Source organism: Typha latifolia, chromosome 1, assembly GCF_019914945.1.
Source record: "Typha latifolia isolate L0001 chromosome 1, TyphaL0001v2, whole genome shotgun sequence".
Taxonomy (NCBI): Eukaryota; Viridiplantae; Streptophyta; class Magnoliopsida; order Poales; family Typhaceae; genus Typha; species Typha latifolia.
Genome location: NC_133086.1, coordinates 22,992,240 through 23,008,441, shown reverse-complemented (window position 1 = coordinate 23,008,441; position 16,202 = coordinate 22,992,240). Strand labels below are relative to the sequence as shown.

General features: G+C 37.1%; 2 protein-coding genes and 1 long non-coding RNA gene across 4 annotated transcripts; 2 read left to right on the top strand and 1 right to left on the bottom strand.

Annotated features, from left to right (window-relative positions):
• The first annotated feature begins 1,841 nt into the window (after positions 1-1,841).
• LOC140799221 (disease resistance protein RPM1-like) lies at positions 1,842-5,094 on the top strand. The gene is made up of 2 exons (XM_073153460.1): positions 1,842-4,186; positions 4,693-5,094. The coding sequence occupies exon 1, from the start codon at positions 1,972-1,974 to the stop codon at positions 4,171-4,173; it is 2,202 nt and encodes a 733-aa protein (XP_073009561.1). The 5' UTR covers positions 1,842-1,971; the 3' UTR covers positions 4,174-4,186; positions 4,693-5,094.
• A 3,605-nt stretch (positions 5,095-8,699) lies between these two features.
• Positions 8,700-12,543, bottom strand: LOC140781814 (uncharacterized). Of its 2 annotated transcripts, none has more exons than XR_012107745.1 (3): positions 12,423-12,543; positions 11,973-12,344; positions 8,700-8,924 (listed from the first exon to the last, which is right to left on the bottom strand). It is a non-coding gene; the product is annotated as an uncharacterized lncRNA (long non-coding RNA). The 2 variants fall into 2 exon arrangements; XR_012107746.1 differs by having other exon boundaries at positions 11,973-12,361; positions 12,423-12,515.
• On the top strand, positions 10,111-14,291 carry LOC140781806 (disease resistance protein RPM1-like). The gene is made up of 3 exons (XM_073128044.1): positions 10,111-10,272; positions 10,366-13,152; positions 13,721-14,291. Exon 2 carries the CDS (start codon positions 10,473-10,475, stop codon positions 13,137-13,139), a length of 2,667 nt encoding a protein of 888 aa, XP_072984145.1. The 5' UTR covers positions 10,111-10,272; positions 10,366-10,472; the 3' UTR covers positions 13,140-13,152; positions 13,721-14,291.
• The last annotated feature ends 1,911 nt before the right edge of the window (positions 14,292-16,202 follow it).

Below are 16,202 nucleotides of genomic sequence, written 5' to 3'. Positions count from 1 at the left end.
AATAAGTAGAAATAAAGATATTGACGGACATGGACATAGTGAAGAACACTAATTAGTTTTTTATTTTTATTCCTATAGTAAAGTACTTTATGTGACAGCTCAAGTTAAGTTTATTTCTGAAAGAGTCTAATAGAACTATTATTTTATGAGGTATGAGTTTTATTATAGACTTCCTTTGAAAATTTATCTAAGTGAGAACTAACATGATTTCACGACTAGAAGACTTGAGCAAATTCGTGACTATCAGGATTATTAAGACAAGCGCATAACTATAATAGCGTTAGACTATAAATAGCGCTGCGCCTCACAATAACAAAGTAAGCCTCATACTTAGCATTAATATGTAGTATAAAAATATTTGATTTGATAATCTCATATATGTATAATATTTATTCTAAATATTTTAATCAATTTAAAATTAGTAATTAGAATTTAAAACTCAAAACATTGCAAGAATTTTATTGGATTTGTGACTGTCATAATGGTTAATTTATAATGGTTATTGAGCTGAAATATATTTATGAGTGATATCAATAGAGTTAGGTTTGATTGTATCATGAGGATATTGGGCTAAAGTCTATTTATTTTTTAATTGATTTATATTTATCTCTTAGATAAGCTCTTAAGACAAGTCTAATTAAATCATATAAACTTCTAAGGCAAGTATAATTAAGTCATATAAGTTTCTAAAGTAAGTCTAGTAAAATCATGTAAGTTTATAAGGCAAGTCTTAGTTCGAATTGTGTTAGCTTTTAGGATTAGTCCTAGTATGACTCATTAGACTCAATCTCTATATTTGATGTGTTGAGCTCATTTGTTGAATCATCAATCATTAAAAAATTATTGAGTTTAGCAATTTATTATTATCGTATTTACTATTTTATTGTAGTTGTTAGATTAACTTTATCTTCGTAGGAATAGATCATAATCGTAAAACTCTTTTGAGCTTCCAAACCATAGTTGTGAGCCACCTACTATATGGTCATCCACTATCATTCTTGTCTGTCCGCCACCCTTTGACGACAGCCACAACGTCATATAATTATAATTTTATCGTATTTTGACTTTTTTCCACTATTTTAATTTTATATTTTTACTTTTAACACCGGAATCATGTTAAGAAACTAAAACCACTAGATCTTTGACTTCGGAGGTTGCTCTTAATAAAATATTATAATTTTTCATGTTCTAATCGATTCTAAATCTAGTGTATAACATATATTATACCGTTTGAACACTTTCGAACACCCTTCTAATGATTTAGGAGATACCTTTTTGAACTCATTCTAGCTCTTGTAAAGCGTGTGATATATGAAAATACAAAGTCTTTTAACAGTTATGCATATACAAAATATTATGAATACGTCGAGATAGTTCTGATTCTAATCTCTGAATTGCATATACGCCTAGAGGAATTAAAATGCATATCTGCTGGACAAGTTGCGTCTGAGCTTGTTCTGCGACCAGTAGGCAAAAAGAAGAACTACAAAGCAGAGTAAATCTACAAAATAACTAACAATGGGAGAGTACGGAGTTGTTCTTGAAATTACTAAATTGACCATTTCAATAGGACAGGTATTACTGCAAGGAAAACAAGTAAAACTAGCAAAAAGGGCAGCAAAAGAAGCAAAAGAAGGTAAAGACATTGCAAATCAAATGAGTCGCATACAGGGGGAACTTTTAGCAATACAGTGTTTCCTTAACCAGCAAGACATTAGAAAGGGCGACAATCCAGGTCTAGAAGCTTGGCTAGCAAAGGTACAAAATCTGACACATCGTACTCGGGACTTGGTCGATGAATATATGCAGACTGTATCTCATCAGCAACGAGGGTATAGATTTGGTGATGTTACCAGAAAAATAGTACATCGAGACCCAACTTCGATTGCCTTGATTGGTATTTCTACGCAGTTGAAAGTTATAGAGACAGATCTTACATACCTTAAAGAAGTGAAAGAGCGATGGATCAACATGACAAGTCATACTAGTGAAAGACTACCATATCAAGCTTCTCATGTCCTTGATGGAGAAGAGCTTGTGGGAATTGCGGAAAACATAGAAATACTGGTTAAATTTTTACAATCTGAGGAATCCGCTCTCTCTGTAGCCTCAGTATGGGGTATGGGGGGGCTAGGGAAAACCGCTCTAGTCACCAATGTTTATAAGAGAGAGTCTCAAAATTTTGGGTGCCATGCATGGATTTCTATCTCACAGTCGTACAAATTTGATGACATCTTAAGAGTATTGATAAAGAAACTATATGGGAAAGACAGAGTTCCAGATGGCATTCAAAGCATGAACATCGCAGAACTAAAAGAGATATTGAGAGTATTTCTGGAACACAAAAGATATCTGATTGTTTTGGATGATGTCTGGAATCCGAAAGCATTTCATGATCTATGTCATTGCCTTGGCGATAATCACCAAGGGAGCAGAATTATTATCACAACTAGAATCGATGGTGTAGCATCACTTGCGCATGATCGATGTAAGCTCCAACTCAAGCCTTTAGGTGACGAGGAGGCCTGGGATCTCTTCTGTAAACGGATGTTTCGTGATCACGTATGCCCGTCGGAGATTGAGAAGTGTGCTAAGGAAATTGTGACCAAGTGTCAAGGACTGCCACTAGCTATTATGTCAGTAGGAAGACTCCTGTTATCATTAGGACAGCAAACAGAGTCGGAATGGAGCCGACTCTACCATCGGTTCAATTGGGAGTTCGAACAGAATCCTAGCCTAGAAGATCTGAGAAACGTTCTTTATCTAAGCTACAAGGATCTACCTGCATATCTCAAGAGTTGCTTCCTATATTGCAGCATGTTCCCAGAGGACTATTTGTTATCTAAGAAGAGGCTAATCAGGTTATGGATAGCAGAGGGGTTTGTACAAGAAAGGGGATCCAACACATTGGAGGAAGTTGCGGAGGACTATCTCAACGAGCTAATCAAGCGGAGCATGCTACAAGTTGTAGAAATGAATAATAAGAGGAGGTTTCGGATGCATCACCTTATGCGTGAGTTGGCTCTCTTCGTGTCTGCAGAGGCAACATTTCATGCAGTAGTCTACGACAACAGTGCAACGTTAAAGGTAGACGGCGATGTCCGTCGTCTGGCAGTACACAATTGCAGCGAAGATGTGTTATCAAGCATATATATGCCGTTGCTTCGAACTTTCCTAGCATTGCACTGCAGTACACTCTCCTCTTCGTTTCTCTCATCCAATTTATCTAAATCTAAATATCTTGCAGTGCTAGATCTGGATGGAGCCGCGTTGAAGACCTTACCCGATGTGATTGTGGACTTGTTCAATCTTCGCTACTTAAGTCTCAGGAATTCAAAAGTGGAATCCCTCCCGAAATCTATCGAGAAGCTCTCCAACCTGGAGACGTTGGATCTCTATGGAAGTATGATAAAAGAATTGCCACATGGGATAGTGAAGCTCGAGAAGCTGAGATACCTGAACGTTATGGAGGTGAAAGATGTGTCCGGAACTTGTACACCCCCAGAAGCACCAAAAGGTTTGTGGAATTTGAAGGAATTGCAAACTCTCAAGGGCGTGAAAGCCAGCAGGGATCTAGTGAAACGATTGAAAAATCTGAGTCAACTAAGAAGTTTGGCTATCTGCGAGTTAAAAGACTACCACTTTATGCATCTGTCTCACTCTTTATCACAAATGCGCTTCCTCTCTCGATTGGTTTTATTTATAAACTGTAATAAATACGATAATCTGACCATTGGACGGGAGTTGCTATTTTGTGATGGATGGCTCCCAAATCTACAAAATCTTAGGAAGCTGCAACTCAAAGGGGCCATTATTTCAAAGGAAGGTTCCTCTCGTTTATCGGAAACGATGAAACATATCTTTCTAGATCTGTACGAGGGGGATCAGCAGCTGGTGTTTCGTGATGGATGGTTTCCCAATCTACAATCTCTTATTATTGAAAACATTAGTTGTGTCAATCGAGTGAAGATGGAGAAGGGAACCATGGTACACCTGCACACCCTTGTTCTAAAAGGTCTAGGAAAGCTAAAAGACGTACCGCAGGGCATTGAGTTCCTCACATCTCTCCAGTTTCTGAACTTCTCTGAGTCGCATTCTCAGTTGAAAGAAAGGCTGCAGGAAAGCGAAGTACGGGACAAGCTTCAGCACATTGCCAATATCTATATCGACTGATTATTTGAAAGGGGTATGCTTATTAATCATAATCGGTATACTGCTTCAGATTTAAGTTTAACATACTATATCCCAACCTGCTACTGTTTGATATTTGATCTTTGTTTTCCATTTTTCCTTTGATAAAATGTTATTCTCTGTTATTTCTGTTTAGCTACTATCTCTGAGAAAAAAAAATGCAAAACAAATATCCTTGGCATTAATTATTTCCATCTCTGTTAATTGTTAACAGAGTAGGTTGGAATGTGAAGAAAAATAATTTTGTCTTAGTACACTGCTGCCTATTTGCAAAAAAATTAAATTCTTTTTCTCAGAATTACATTCAAATATTCCTTTCACCATTCACGCACTTTCTTTTCCCTATTGATGATTTTATTCTTCCCCACTAGATTTTGTTTATTAAATTCATTTATTGATGTAGAACACAAGAGTTTACAAGTAGGTAAAAGTGAAAATTGTACATCTTGATCTCCATTCTGCTCTTAATAGCTGATAGGATGGCAATTATTTGGTTTGCAGGACCTCTCATCTCAAGGACCAGGGCGTCTGTTGGTCAACATATCTTCAATCCTTCCTCTTTTATGTTTTTCCGCTCGTGTCTGATTGCTATTTCATCTTTCCCTTCTTCCCTGTTCTGCTTAGACGTCAATAAGTCACTCTGGTATTTGAGCCTACTTCACCTTTCATTCCCACCCACTTTGGTGCTGGAGAGCTCAAGTGCTTACGACAACATGTCTATCATCTGTCACTTATTCTCTCTTCTCTTCAATGGGGGGGGGGGAGGGAAATCTCTATTGCTTATTTGCTTTGGGCTTGCAATTCATGGAGAGTGTTTGCTTGTTTCTGAACATTGCTATTCTACTTTGTTGCTTGTGGCTTGTTGTACACATTGTTGGATTGTTCCAAGGCATTGTTCTTTAATTCCGTTGGTCATGGCTTAATATATGTAGATTCTGCTGGGTTGTTTTCAGATATTGTTTCACAATCCCAAAAACATGGGTAGAGTTATCATTATTATTATTTTTTGCAAAATAGTTTGTTTTACAAATTTATTGGATAAATAGGTAAATTCGCTGTCAAAGTAGACGCATAAGTATATCAGTACTATTATCTATTATTGTCACGCTGTAATTATGTGTATAAACTGCTGATATTAAAGACGAAGCGCTTTTACTAAAACTGGTTAGACCTACTACTATATAAAGTTTAGAAAATTAGAAAATGTTTTGATAAAGAACCCCCTATTTTTAAAAAAAAACCTCTGCCATTTACAAAAATTATCCAATACTATTATAGCACCATATGTTAGAATAGTTAGTTATGGACTCATATATACTAATAGTTATTTATGATTAAGCTATATAATAATAATTTTTAATTAAGTGATTACTTATTAATAAATTATATCTATTAAGTATGGGCCACCTTATGTGTAGAGCCCAAGTCACCTGTGTCTTATATGATGGGCCTAAGACACATGTGACCCAATAACCCAATGGGTATGGTCCCTAGGGCATAGAGGAAGTTAATAAAAGAGAAACTGATTTTGGTGATTAAGTTTTTCTCTTCTTTGGGTATACGAAACGTTCCCTCGGGGACTCCCATGAAGAGAGAGAGAGAGAGAGAGAGAGAGAGAGAGAGACATAAGGAGGTGGTTTCCTCCTCCATTGCCTTAGAAAAAACATCTTTCTTCAAGATTAACAATGGATTCAGCTTTATTTTCATTCTCTAATCTAATAGGCATTTATCTGATGGGTTTTAATTGTTGATAAACAACGGGTAATCAATAAAATTGTTCAAGTATCACCATAATGTTAAAGTGAGAGGTAGATTAAACCAAGACGTTAAACATATATATATATATATGATTCAATAAATCTATAAGGTAGAACTTTTTTTTATACAAATTTCCTTAAGAAAAAATAAATATTGCTCTAATAATTTTTTAAAAAATAAGTTTATTTTACAAATAGAACTCAGATCAATAATAAGTAATAACCGGAGAAATGAGAGATTAGGAGCAGTACACATCCTAAACGGCATGTGGCCGGCCATGTGGGTATCGATGGCAGTTGGGTCACGGGAAGACATTTTCTTCATTCGCCGGATAGACTTTGTCAACACGAGTAATTATATATATATATATATGACACCGGAGACAAGGAATTTTATAATGACCAACTTGCGATTTTCTTAGGAAGTCGATTCTCGTGCTGCATATCTAAATTAAATTAAAGGCGGACTACACTGATTTCCTCCTGTTTGACTATCTATAAAGATTGTAATTAACATTGATTAGTTCACCATCTTAGAAATTAACTACAATAAGAACATCGAGGATTGTTGAAACAATTAATGATGCAATGCAGAGACGACGTCAGACACCATAACATCACGTCCCTGTGACCGACACCATGGACAGATAAAAAATAAAAGCCTTCCTTGGCTCTATTTCATTACCGAAACTCTCAGGGAGAAGAAAGGAGAAAGGAAGAAGAAATAAGAAATAAGAAATAAGAAGAAAGAAGAAAGAAGAAAGAAGAAAGAAGAAAGAAGAAAGAAGAAAGAAAAAGAAAAAGAAAAAGAAGAGCAGGAGAAGAGGAAGAGAAGAAAGAGAGAAGGTGAGGGAGGACACGCGGCCAGCCTCTTGCCGACGGCTCAGCTCCGGCGAGCCCGAGCCCGAGGCGAGAAACAAAGAGAGAGAGATAGAGATAGAGAGAGAGAAGAAGGAAAAGGAAGAAGGAGAAGGCTCACCTGCGGTAGCACGGCGACAACGGCGGCGGGTCGGCAGTGGGAGAGAGAGAGAGAGGAGAAGGAAAAGATAGAAAGAGAGAGAGAGGCGGTGGGGTCGTCGGCGCTGCGGCTGCGACGCCGGCGGGCCCACCGGAGCTAGCTGGCCCGACCTGGTTGGCCGGGCCAGCGGCTAGGAGTGCGTGGCACCCCCAGCCCGTGCCATGCAAATTTTTTTTTTTTTTAATTTTTTATGGGAATGGGTTGTTACACTGAAAGCTCACAAGATTGTCTCTCTTTTCTTTTCTTCTCTTTAATATAATAAAAAATTTTCCCTCTATTTTTTATTTTGTTTTCTCTCTAATTTCCCTCAAGAATAATATCTAGAAGAATTCTTTAGGAGAGAAATTAGGTGATAATACCGAGAAAATCTTAAAATATAAAAAATAAAATAAAATTTTTCATTATCTAAACTTTATATTTCTATTTAAAATTTTTTGGATTGTTACAGAAACCAGCGAGGATTGCTGCAACAATGAGCTGGATCATGGATACTAGTGAAAAATGTGGTGCAGAGACGTCAGACCCACCACGTGTTGGGGGCCATGTTTTTTTAGTCTTTCAAAAAGGTCAACGATACTATGTGGACTTGGAGTATATACTTCAACAAATGTCTATTAATAGAACTACACATCTCCGTAGCCGAGGTGTTCTGAGTTTCATATTTCCGTTCGTCGTTCGTCTACCTATCTGCTCCTTATTATCTTATCTCTATTCTCGACTACTTCAGCCACAGGAGGTATATATACCCTCTTCAACTTGCTATGTTATGCATGAAGGAATTATAATTGTTTTTTAAGACCATTGGTTACATTTCTGTACGTTGTATATATCTTGGAAGTTTCAATTACTTTTCTTTTATAGATTAATTTTTCTGAGCATCAATTATCTGTTTCTTTCCAGCGTATTTTAGTTTACGTCAGTATACTTTCCTCCACTTTTTCCTCAACATAACTTTTGATACACTTTAGCTCATCAAGTCCTTGTACACATTTGCATGCGGCTGGCTTCAGATCTTTGGGCTTTCGACATAAGATCTCAAGTTTCCTGCATTCTTCACAAGAGTTTTATTCTCTTCATCATCCATGGCCAGTCGCATGCATTATCTAATCAATCTTGTTCCACCAAAAGAAACAAAACTCTTTTAACATTCTGGACTTGCAAATTAAAATGAACATTCATTCATTGGACGGCTTGACTGTTCTAACATAAATTGTTCCAAGGTGAATTCCTACAACACGGGTAGATTTTTCTGAAAATAAAGTTGGGTAGAAACTAAGGTATCGACCGACATAGTGAATAGTACTAATTATTTTTTTCTATTCTTATGATAAGTGCTTTATGTGACGGCCCCACTAAGTTTATATGCAATTATTGTTTTCTTAGAGTGAGTTTTGTTATAGACATCTATTGAAGATTCACTTAAACGAGTGTTGTCGTGATGCTATGACTATAGAACTCTAGCAAATTTTTAGTAACTCTTACGATAATCAAGACCAATGTATAACTATAAATAGTGCTACCTCTACAAGAACAATATTTGATTTCATTGATATTAATTATCTAATATGAAGGAAGTAGTCCAACGTACGATAATTGAAATGGATCTTCTTAGGATACTGAGTCAAAGTCTGAAGTCTGAGATTCTTTTATCTAAAACTGCATGCTGTTAATGTCATCAAGTCGTTGTCCATTTTACTAGCAGCTGCACTATCACAAAAGAAGATAAGGGCCTAAACATGTCCATGATTTTTCTTCCTCATCTTTGAGTTTGGGCCTAAACAAATCCATTGTAAATTATGGAGAATAAGACTGAAATGTATATAGTGATGTTAGAAAAGGGATTAAATATGCGTTTCTTTTGGATATGAAATACCACCAACAATAGCTCTTCCATTTCCAGTTATATGTCCTCTTGTGCCCCTGTTTTGATGTGGTGGTGGAAAATCATCTATCAGTTCCTGCAGACAACATTGAAAAATAGAATAAACATCACAAAATTTTAATCGCAAATTATAAGATCCAAGACAAATTTAGCTGAAATATGGTAAAACTCCTTAAAACTTTTTGTAAAGTATTAAAGGGATTGAAACTTTCAGTGGTCACTATATGGCATTAGTCGGTATGAGAATATAGGGTGCTGAGATAACAGAAAATGTAGGCAACATGGAAGCTCACACGTGTGCTCATTGAAGGCCTCCTTAACTTCAATGCATATACTCCATCTTAACTTCGGCGGCGGCGGTGAAGGCGGCAAGCAAGTAGTAGCAATGGCAGCGGCGACGGTGATGAAGGCTTGGCAGGCAACGGTGAGGGTTAGGGTAGGCAAGCAGCAGTGGTCAGGGTTAGGGTAGATGGGGAAGAGATCTGACAAGGGTGAGGGGTTAAGCGCAAACGGTAAGGAGATCTGCTGACGAACTCTCGAGGTAGACGACAGGCAAGAGGTGAGAGGCACTGCGGACGGAGGGGGTTGGAGAGATTCAACGACCGATAAGCACTATACAATACACCTGCTTGGGAGTCGGGGCAAATGATAGGTGGAGACTAAACAAGAGACACCGCAGTAGGCGACAGACAACGACCAGAGAGATTGGAGAGAGAGGAGGCGTGGCAAAAAATTTTTGCCCTTTTGAAAATTTGGATGAGGCGGCGGTAGAATGGAGAGAATGAGAGAGTATAGCGATTTATGTTTTAGTTACTTTATATATATATATATGGGTTGGCGGGTTGGTAGTTTGACTCGACTCGACCCAACCCGTATACTTAAATGGGTCAAACGGGTCAAAACAGGTCAGCTATATAAACCCCATGACCCGATTATTAAACAGGTGACCCGTTTACGATCTGAACTTGATTATACTAAATCTAAACCCAATTAAGAGCTGAGTTATCGTGTAGAATTATCGGGTGGGGTCAAGATTTGCTGCCCCTAACACCGATTGACTTGATAATGAATAGTTAACAACATGCAAAGTCTTTTGTTAGGTTTTTTTTATTGTTATTATTATTATTGTTGTTGTTCTTCTTCTTCTTGTTGTTATTATTATTATTATTATTATTATTATTATTATTATTATTATTATTATTATTATGTTTTGATTAAAGTCAGTAAACAGGGCGATGCGATTATTATATACTGCTATACAAAGTCAACCTTAGTTATGGAATAACTCCACGAAAAATTCCACTCTGATACATGCATAAATAGCGGGCCGAGCTACTCGCCTACTCATCCAATTTTGGGTCATAATCGGGAACAAGAAGAAACAAGGAAATTATTATCTATCCACTCATCAGTCATTTGAAGAGGTATGACGAAATATAAGCACTGCTATTTGTTTGCCCAGATACTATTTTTCTTCAAGGACTTCAAATGCTAAGTGTAAACTGAATGTTCACTAGGTTCTAATTATCCACCGCCAGGTTTAATTTCTCCGGGCCAGTAGATCGACGAGGAGAGCAAGAGAAAAGGATTACAAAGCCAAGTAAATCAAGTGAAGAACAAAAATATGGAAACTCCTGCACTTGCTGTTTCTACTGCTAGTTTAGCTGTTGGACTGGCACAGCTAGCGCTGCAAGGAGAAGAATTTAAACAAGCAAAACAAGGTCCAGTAATGAAAGACATTGAAAATCGAATGAGTAGCATAAAGAATGAACTTTTGGTAATACAGTGTTTCCTTGACCAGCTTGACATGACAAAGGGCGACAATCCATCCCTAGAAGCTTGGATAGCACAGGTACGAAAGCTGGCATATGGTACTCAGGACTTGGTCGATGAATATATCCATATTCTATCTCAGCAAGGATATAAATTTGGCGATATTACCAGAAAAATAAGACATAAAGATCGAACTACCATTGCCTTGACTGGTATTGATACTCTCTTGAAAAATATAGAGGAGGAGATTACAAAGCTATCAAATCGGAAAGACCGATGGGTCCAGATGCCACGTCAAGTGACAGATAACACTAGCGACAGAATATTGCATCAAACAATGGCTTGTCATTTCCTCGATGAAGAAGAGCTTGTGGGAATTGAGAAAAACAGAGAAATACTGGCTAGATTGTTACAATCTGAGGAATGTGCTCTCTCTATAGTCTCAGTATGGGGTATGGGAGGGCTAGGTAAAACAACTCTAGTCACCAATGTATATAAGAGCGAGTCTCAAAATTTTGGCTGCCATGCTTGGGTTTCTATCTCACAGTCGTACAAAATTGATGACACCTTAAGAATATTAGTAAAGAAACTATACGGGGAAGGAGACAGAGTTCCAGATGACATTCAAAGCATGGACGCCATAGAACTAAAAGAGATGTTGAGAATATTTCTGGAACACAAAAGATATCTGATTATATTGGATGATGTCTGGAATCCGACAGCATATCATGATCTATGTGATTGCTTTGTTGATAATCACCAAGGGAGCAGAATTATTATCACAACTAGAATTGATGGTGTAGCATCACTTGCACACGACAGATGTAAGCTCCAACTCAAGCCTTTAGGTGACGAGGAGGCATGGGATCTCTTCTGTAAGCGGGCGTTTCGGAAGGAAAAAGATCATGTATGCCCTTCGGAGATTGACAAGTGTGCTAAGGAATTTGTGACCAAGTGTCAAGGACTGCCACTAGCTATTGTGTCAGTAGGAAGACTCCTGTCATCATTAGGACAGCAAACAGAGTCGGAGTGGAGCCGAGTCTACCATCGGTTTAATTGGGAGTTGGAACAGAATTCTAGCCTAGAAGATCTTAGAAACGTTCTATATCTAAGCTACAAGGATCTACCGACATATCTCAAGAGTTGCTTCCTATATTGCAGCATGTTCCCAGAGGACTATTTGTTATCTAAGAAGAGGCTAATCAGGTTATGGATAGCAGAGGGGTTTGTACAAGAAAGGGGATCCAACACATTGGAGGAAGTTGCGCAGGACTATCTCAACGAGCTAATCAAGCGGAGCATGCTACAAGTTGTAGAAATGAATAATAAGAGGAGGTTTCGGATGCATTACCTTATGCGTGAGTTGGCTCTCTTCGTGTCTGCAAAGGCAACATTTCATGCAGTAGTCTACAAGAACAGTGCAACATTAAAGGTAGACGGCGATGTCCGTCGTCTGGCAGTACACAATTGCAGCGAAGATGTGTTATCAAGCATACATATGCCGTTGCTTCGAACTTTCCTAGCATTGCACTGCAGTACACTCTCCTCTTCGTTTCTCTCATCCAATTTATCTAAATCTAAATATCTTGCAGTGCTAGATCTGGATGGAGCCGCGTTGAAGACCTTACCCGATGTGATTGTGGACTTGTTCAATCTTCGCTACTTAAGTCTCAGGAATTCAAAAGTGGAATCCCTCCCGAAATCTATCGAGAAGCTCTCCAACCTGGAGACGTTGGATCTCTATGGAAGTATGATAAAAGAATTGCCACATGGGATAGTGAAGCTCGAGAAGCTGAGATACCTGAACGTTATGGAGGTGAAAGATGTGTCCGGAATTTGTACACCCCCAGAAGCACCAAAAGGTTTGTGGAATTTGAAAGAATTGCAAACTCTCAAGGGCGTGAAAGCCAGCAGGGATCTAGTGAAACGATTGAAAAATCTGAGTCAACTAAGAAGTTTGGCTATCTGCGAGTTAAAAGACTACCACTTTATGCATCTGTCTCACTCTTTATCACAAATGCGCTTCCTCTCTCGATTGGTTTTATTTATAAACGGTAATAAATACGATAATCTGACCCTTGGACGGGAGTTGCTGTTTTGTGATGGATGGCTCCCAAATCTACAATCTCTTAGGGAGTTACAACTAAAAGGGGGTAATATTCCCAAGGGAGATTCCTCTAGTTTATCGGAAAAGATGAAATATATCTTTCTAGATCTTTACGAGGGGGACCAGCAGTTGGTGTTTCGTGATGGATGGTTCCCCAATCTACAATCTCTTATTATTGAAAACATTGGTTGTGTCAATCAAGTGAAGATGGAGAAGGGAACCATGAACCGCCTGCACACCCTTGTTCTCAAAGGCCTAGGAGAGCTCAAAGAAGTACCACAGGGCATTGAGTTCCTCACATCTCTCCAGTTTCTGAACTTCTCTGAGTCGCACTCTCAGTTGAAAGCAAGGCTGCAAGAAAGCGAAGTACGGGGCAAGCTTCAGCACATTGCCAATATCTATATCGACTGATTATTTGAAAGGGGTATGTTTATTAATCATAATCGGTATACTGCTTCAGATTTAACCTGCCACTGTTTGATATTTGATCTTTGTTTTTCATTTTTCCTTTGATAAATTGTTATCCTCTGTTATTTCTGTTTAGCTACTATCTCTGAAAATAAAATGCGAAACAAATATCCTTGGCATTAATTATTTCGATCTCTGTTAAGTGTTAACAGAGTAGGTTGGAATGGAAACTATATATATATATATACACACATATATATATAGTGACGAAAAATAATTTTGTCTTAGTACTGCTGCTTATTTTCTGCCTCGAGTTCTCTATTTTTAACAACTGTTGTATGACTAATAAGTAATAATACATGCGCTTCTTTTTTTTCAGAATTACATTCAAATATTTCGTTCACCATTCACGCACTTTCTTTTCCCTATGGATGAATTTACCCTTCCCCACTGGATTTTGTTTATTGAATTCATTTATTGATATAGAACACAACAGTTTACATGTAGGTAAAAGTGAAAATTGTACATCTTGATCTCATTTCTGCTCTTAATAGCTGATAGGATGGCAATTATTTGGTTTGCAGGACCTCTCATCTCAAGGACCAGGGCATCTATTGGTCAACATATCTTCAATTATTTGAGTTAATAAGGTGGCACTTTATGTTTTCAAGAAAGAAAAAACAAAAACAAAAACAAAAAAAGGACCTCATCATCGTTGGTGGCTCGTGTGTGATTGTTATTTCATCTTTCCCTTCTTTCATGTTCTGCTTAGACGCCAATAAGTCACTCTGGTACTTCAAGCCTACTTCACCTTTCGTTGCCACAGCCTAGTATGGTGCTGGAGAGCTCGAGTGCCTATTACAACATGTGTATCATCTGTTACTTGTTCGCTGTCATGATTTTCTCTTCAATGAAGGAAATTCTATTGCTTTGGGCTTGCTTATCTTTCTGCATTTTCCTCTTTCGGATTGCAGGTTGCGAATAAATGATGTTGTTTGTTTTGTTTCTGGATTGTTTATGGCTTGTAATTTATGGAGAACGTTAGCTTGTTTCTGAACATTGTTTTTCAACTTTTCTTGGTTGTGGCTTTTAATTTGTAAACGTAGTTGGATTGTTCCTAGACATTGCGAAATTAATACGTTTGTCATGGCTTAATGTTGCTAGACTTTGTTGGGTTGTTTCTAGACATTGTTTCTATGTATTGTCATCACTTCATAATGATGTAACAGGGTTGTGCGAGGAGATAATTGATACACTTAACTTGTTGATTCATGCACGAATACAATTACCATACGTACCAAAAGAGAAACTATAAAGGGTTTTCGTTCATCTTGAAATTACGCCAATAAACTCTTGCATATGATAAAATTAGTTTTCTTAATTATGAACATGAATGTATTCATGTTACTTTACTTACTTGATTCAATTGCATTAGAAGATGATGAAAAGAACCGTTTAGTGTTTTTTTTTTTTTTTAATTTGGAGTAGGTCTAGGTACAAATTCTTTTCTTTTATGAAGACTTTTAGGGGAGGTAGAGCGACCGCTCTTTGACACAATCCCCATTTAGTCGACGGCACATTAATAAGTATAAGGTATCAAACTCAAAGACATACAAAGAATTAACGAAAGAAGTAAGCTCAGAAATATTCATAAGGGTAGAGGGCAAAATCCCCGAAAGATGGTAGAGGCTAACCAAAATAGAAAATTAAAGGGAGTCTAAAACATAAGCCTTGTAGCAAGGCCAAAATATAAAAAGGGATAAAAATTCTGCTTGGCAGACTAAGCATCGAGATTAGCCATTGAGATAGGTCCAAATTATTTAACAAGCATTTTAAGGAAAAGAGATTGGTCTTTCAGATATAATTATAGAAGAAATGAAGAAAATCATGGAGAAGGAAACGAAGTGATGTCTATATAACACTCCCCACTATATCTATTTTTATTGTCGAGATATTTTGTTTCTTTTACTAAGAGAAATGAAAATTATTTTTAGTGTCCCAATTAGATCATTAGATGTCATCATGATTTAAGCTTAGGAATACTCATACAACATAAACCTGAGTAATTATTTGAGCACAATCATATCAGAACTTGAGATATTTCTTCTACTAGACGCATCCACACTACAATTTTGTATTAAGATTCTAGCAATGCTCAACTTGATACTGTGCTTCAGAATTAATCAGTTTGTATGTCAACTAAGTGTAAAGTTTGTTAAAGGGTCGATGACTTATTGTTCTTCTCTTTTTTGGCATAGTAAGTTATAACATATCACTAAGCCAAATAGATCATCAGTCTACAGATTTTTTTTCTCAAAAACAAAAAGTATCAGTGTTGACTGAGTGGCATACAGATTACAATTTATGGAGTTTAGTATTTACATATGATTTATTGGAAATAATCAATTGGTCGTGGCTTGCACTTATAGACATTGCTGGATTGCATCTAAGTAATGAAAAGAAACATCTCACAGTTTGCACACACACAAAAAAAAAAAAGGAGAAAAGCAAAAGAAAAGAAAAAAGACATGCATATACTTTCTACATAAAAGTAAATTTGACCATATTGTTCGATAATATTTCTATCAATAAAAGTCTCTCGAATCGCTCCAAGTTTGATGTGTACAGGAGTGCTCTGATTTGATTGATATTAACTATCTGGCACGATGATGGATTGATATTATGTAAAAGATGCTGAAACAATATCTAAAGTTTGAGATTCTTATATCTAAAACTGGATGCTATTATTGTTATCAAGTCGTAATGCGTTTTAACTGCAGCTCCACTATCATAAAATTAAGAAGATAAAAAGGCCTAAACATGTCCATGCTTTTCCTTCCTCATCTTTGATTTTGAGCCTAAACAAATCCATTGACTTGATAATGAACAGTAAACTAAACTAACGAACCAGCACAAAGTTTCTGCCAATTAATTAAACCGATTGACTTTAGCTATGGTATAAATAGCGAGCCGGGCTACTCAATCCAATTTGGGTCATAATCCGGAAGAAGAAGAAGAAGAAGAAGAAGAAGAAGAAGAAGAAGAAGAAGAAGAAGAAGAGGTATG

Coding starts and splice junctions, on each gene's coding strand:
- LOC140799221 (XM_073153460.1), top strand. CDS start 1,972: ATGACAAGTCATACTAGTGAAAGACTACCATATCAAGCTTCTCATGTC.
- LOC140781806 (XM_073128044.1), top strand. CDS start 10,473: ATGGAAACTCCTGCACTTGCTGTTTCTACTGCTAGTTTAGCTGTTGGA.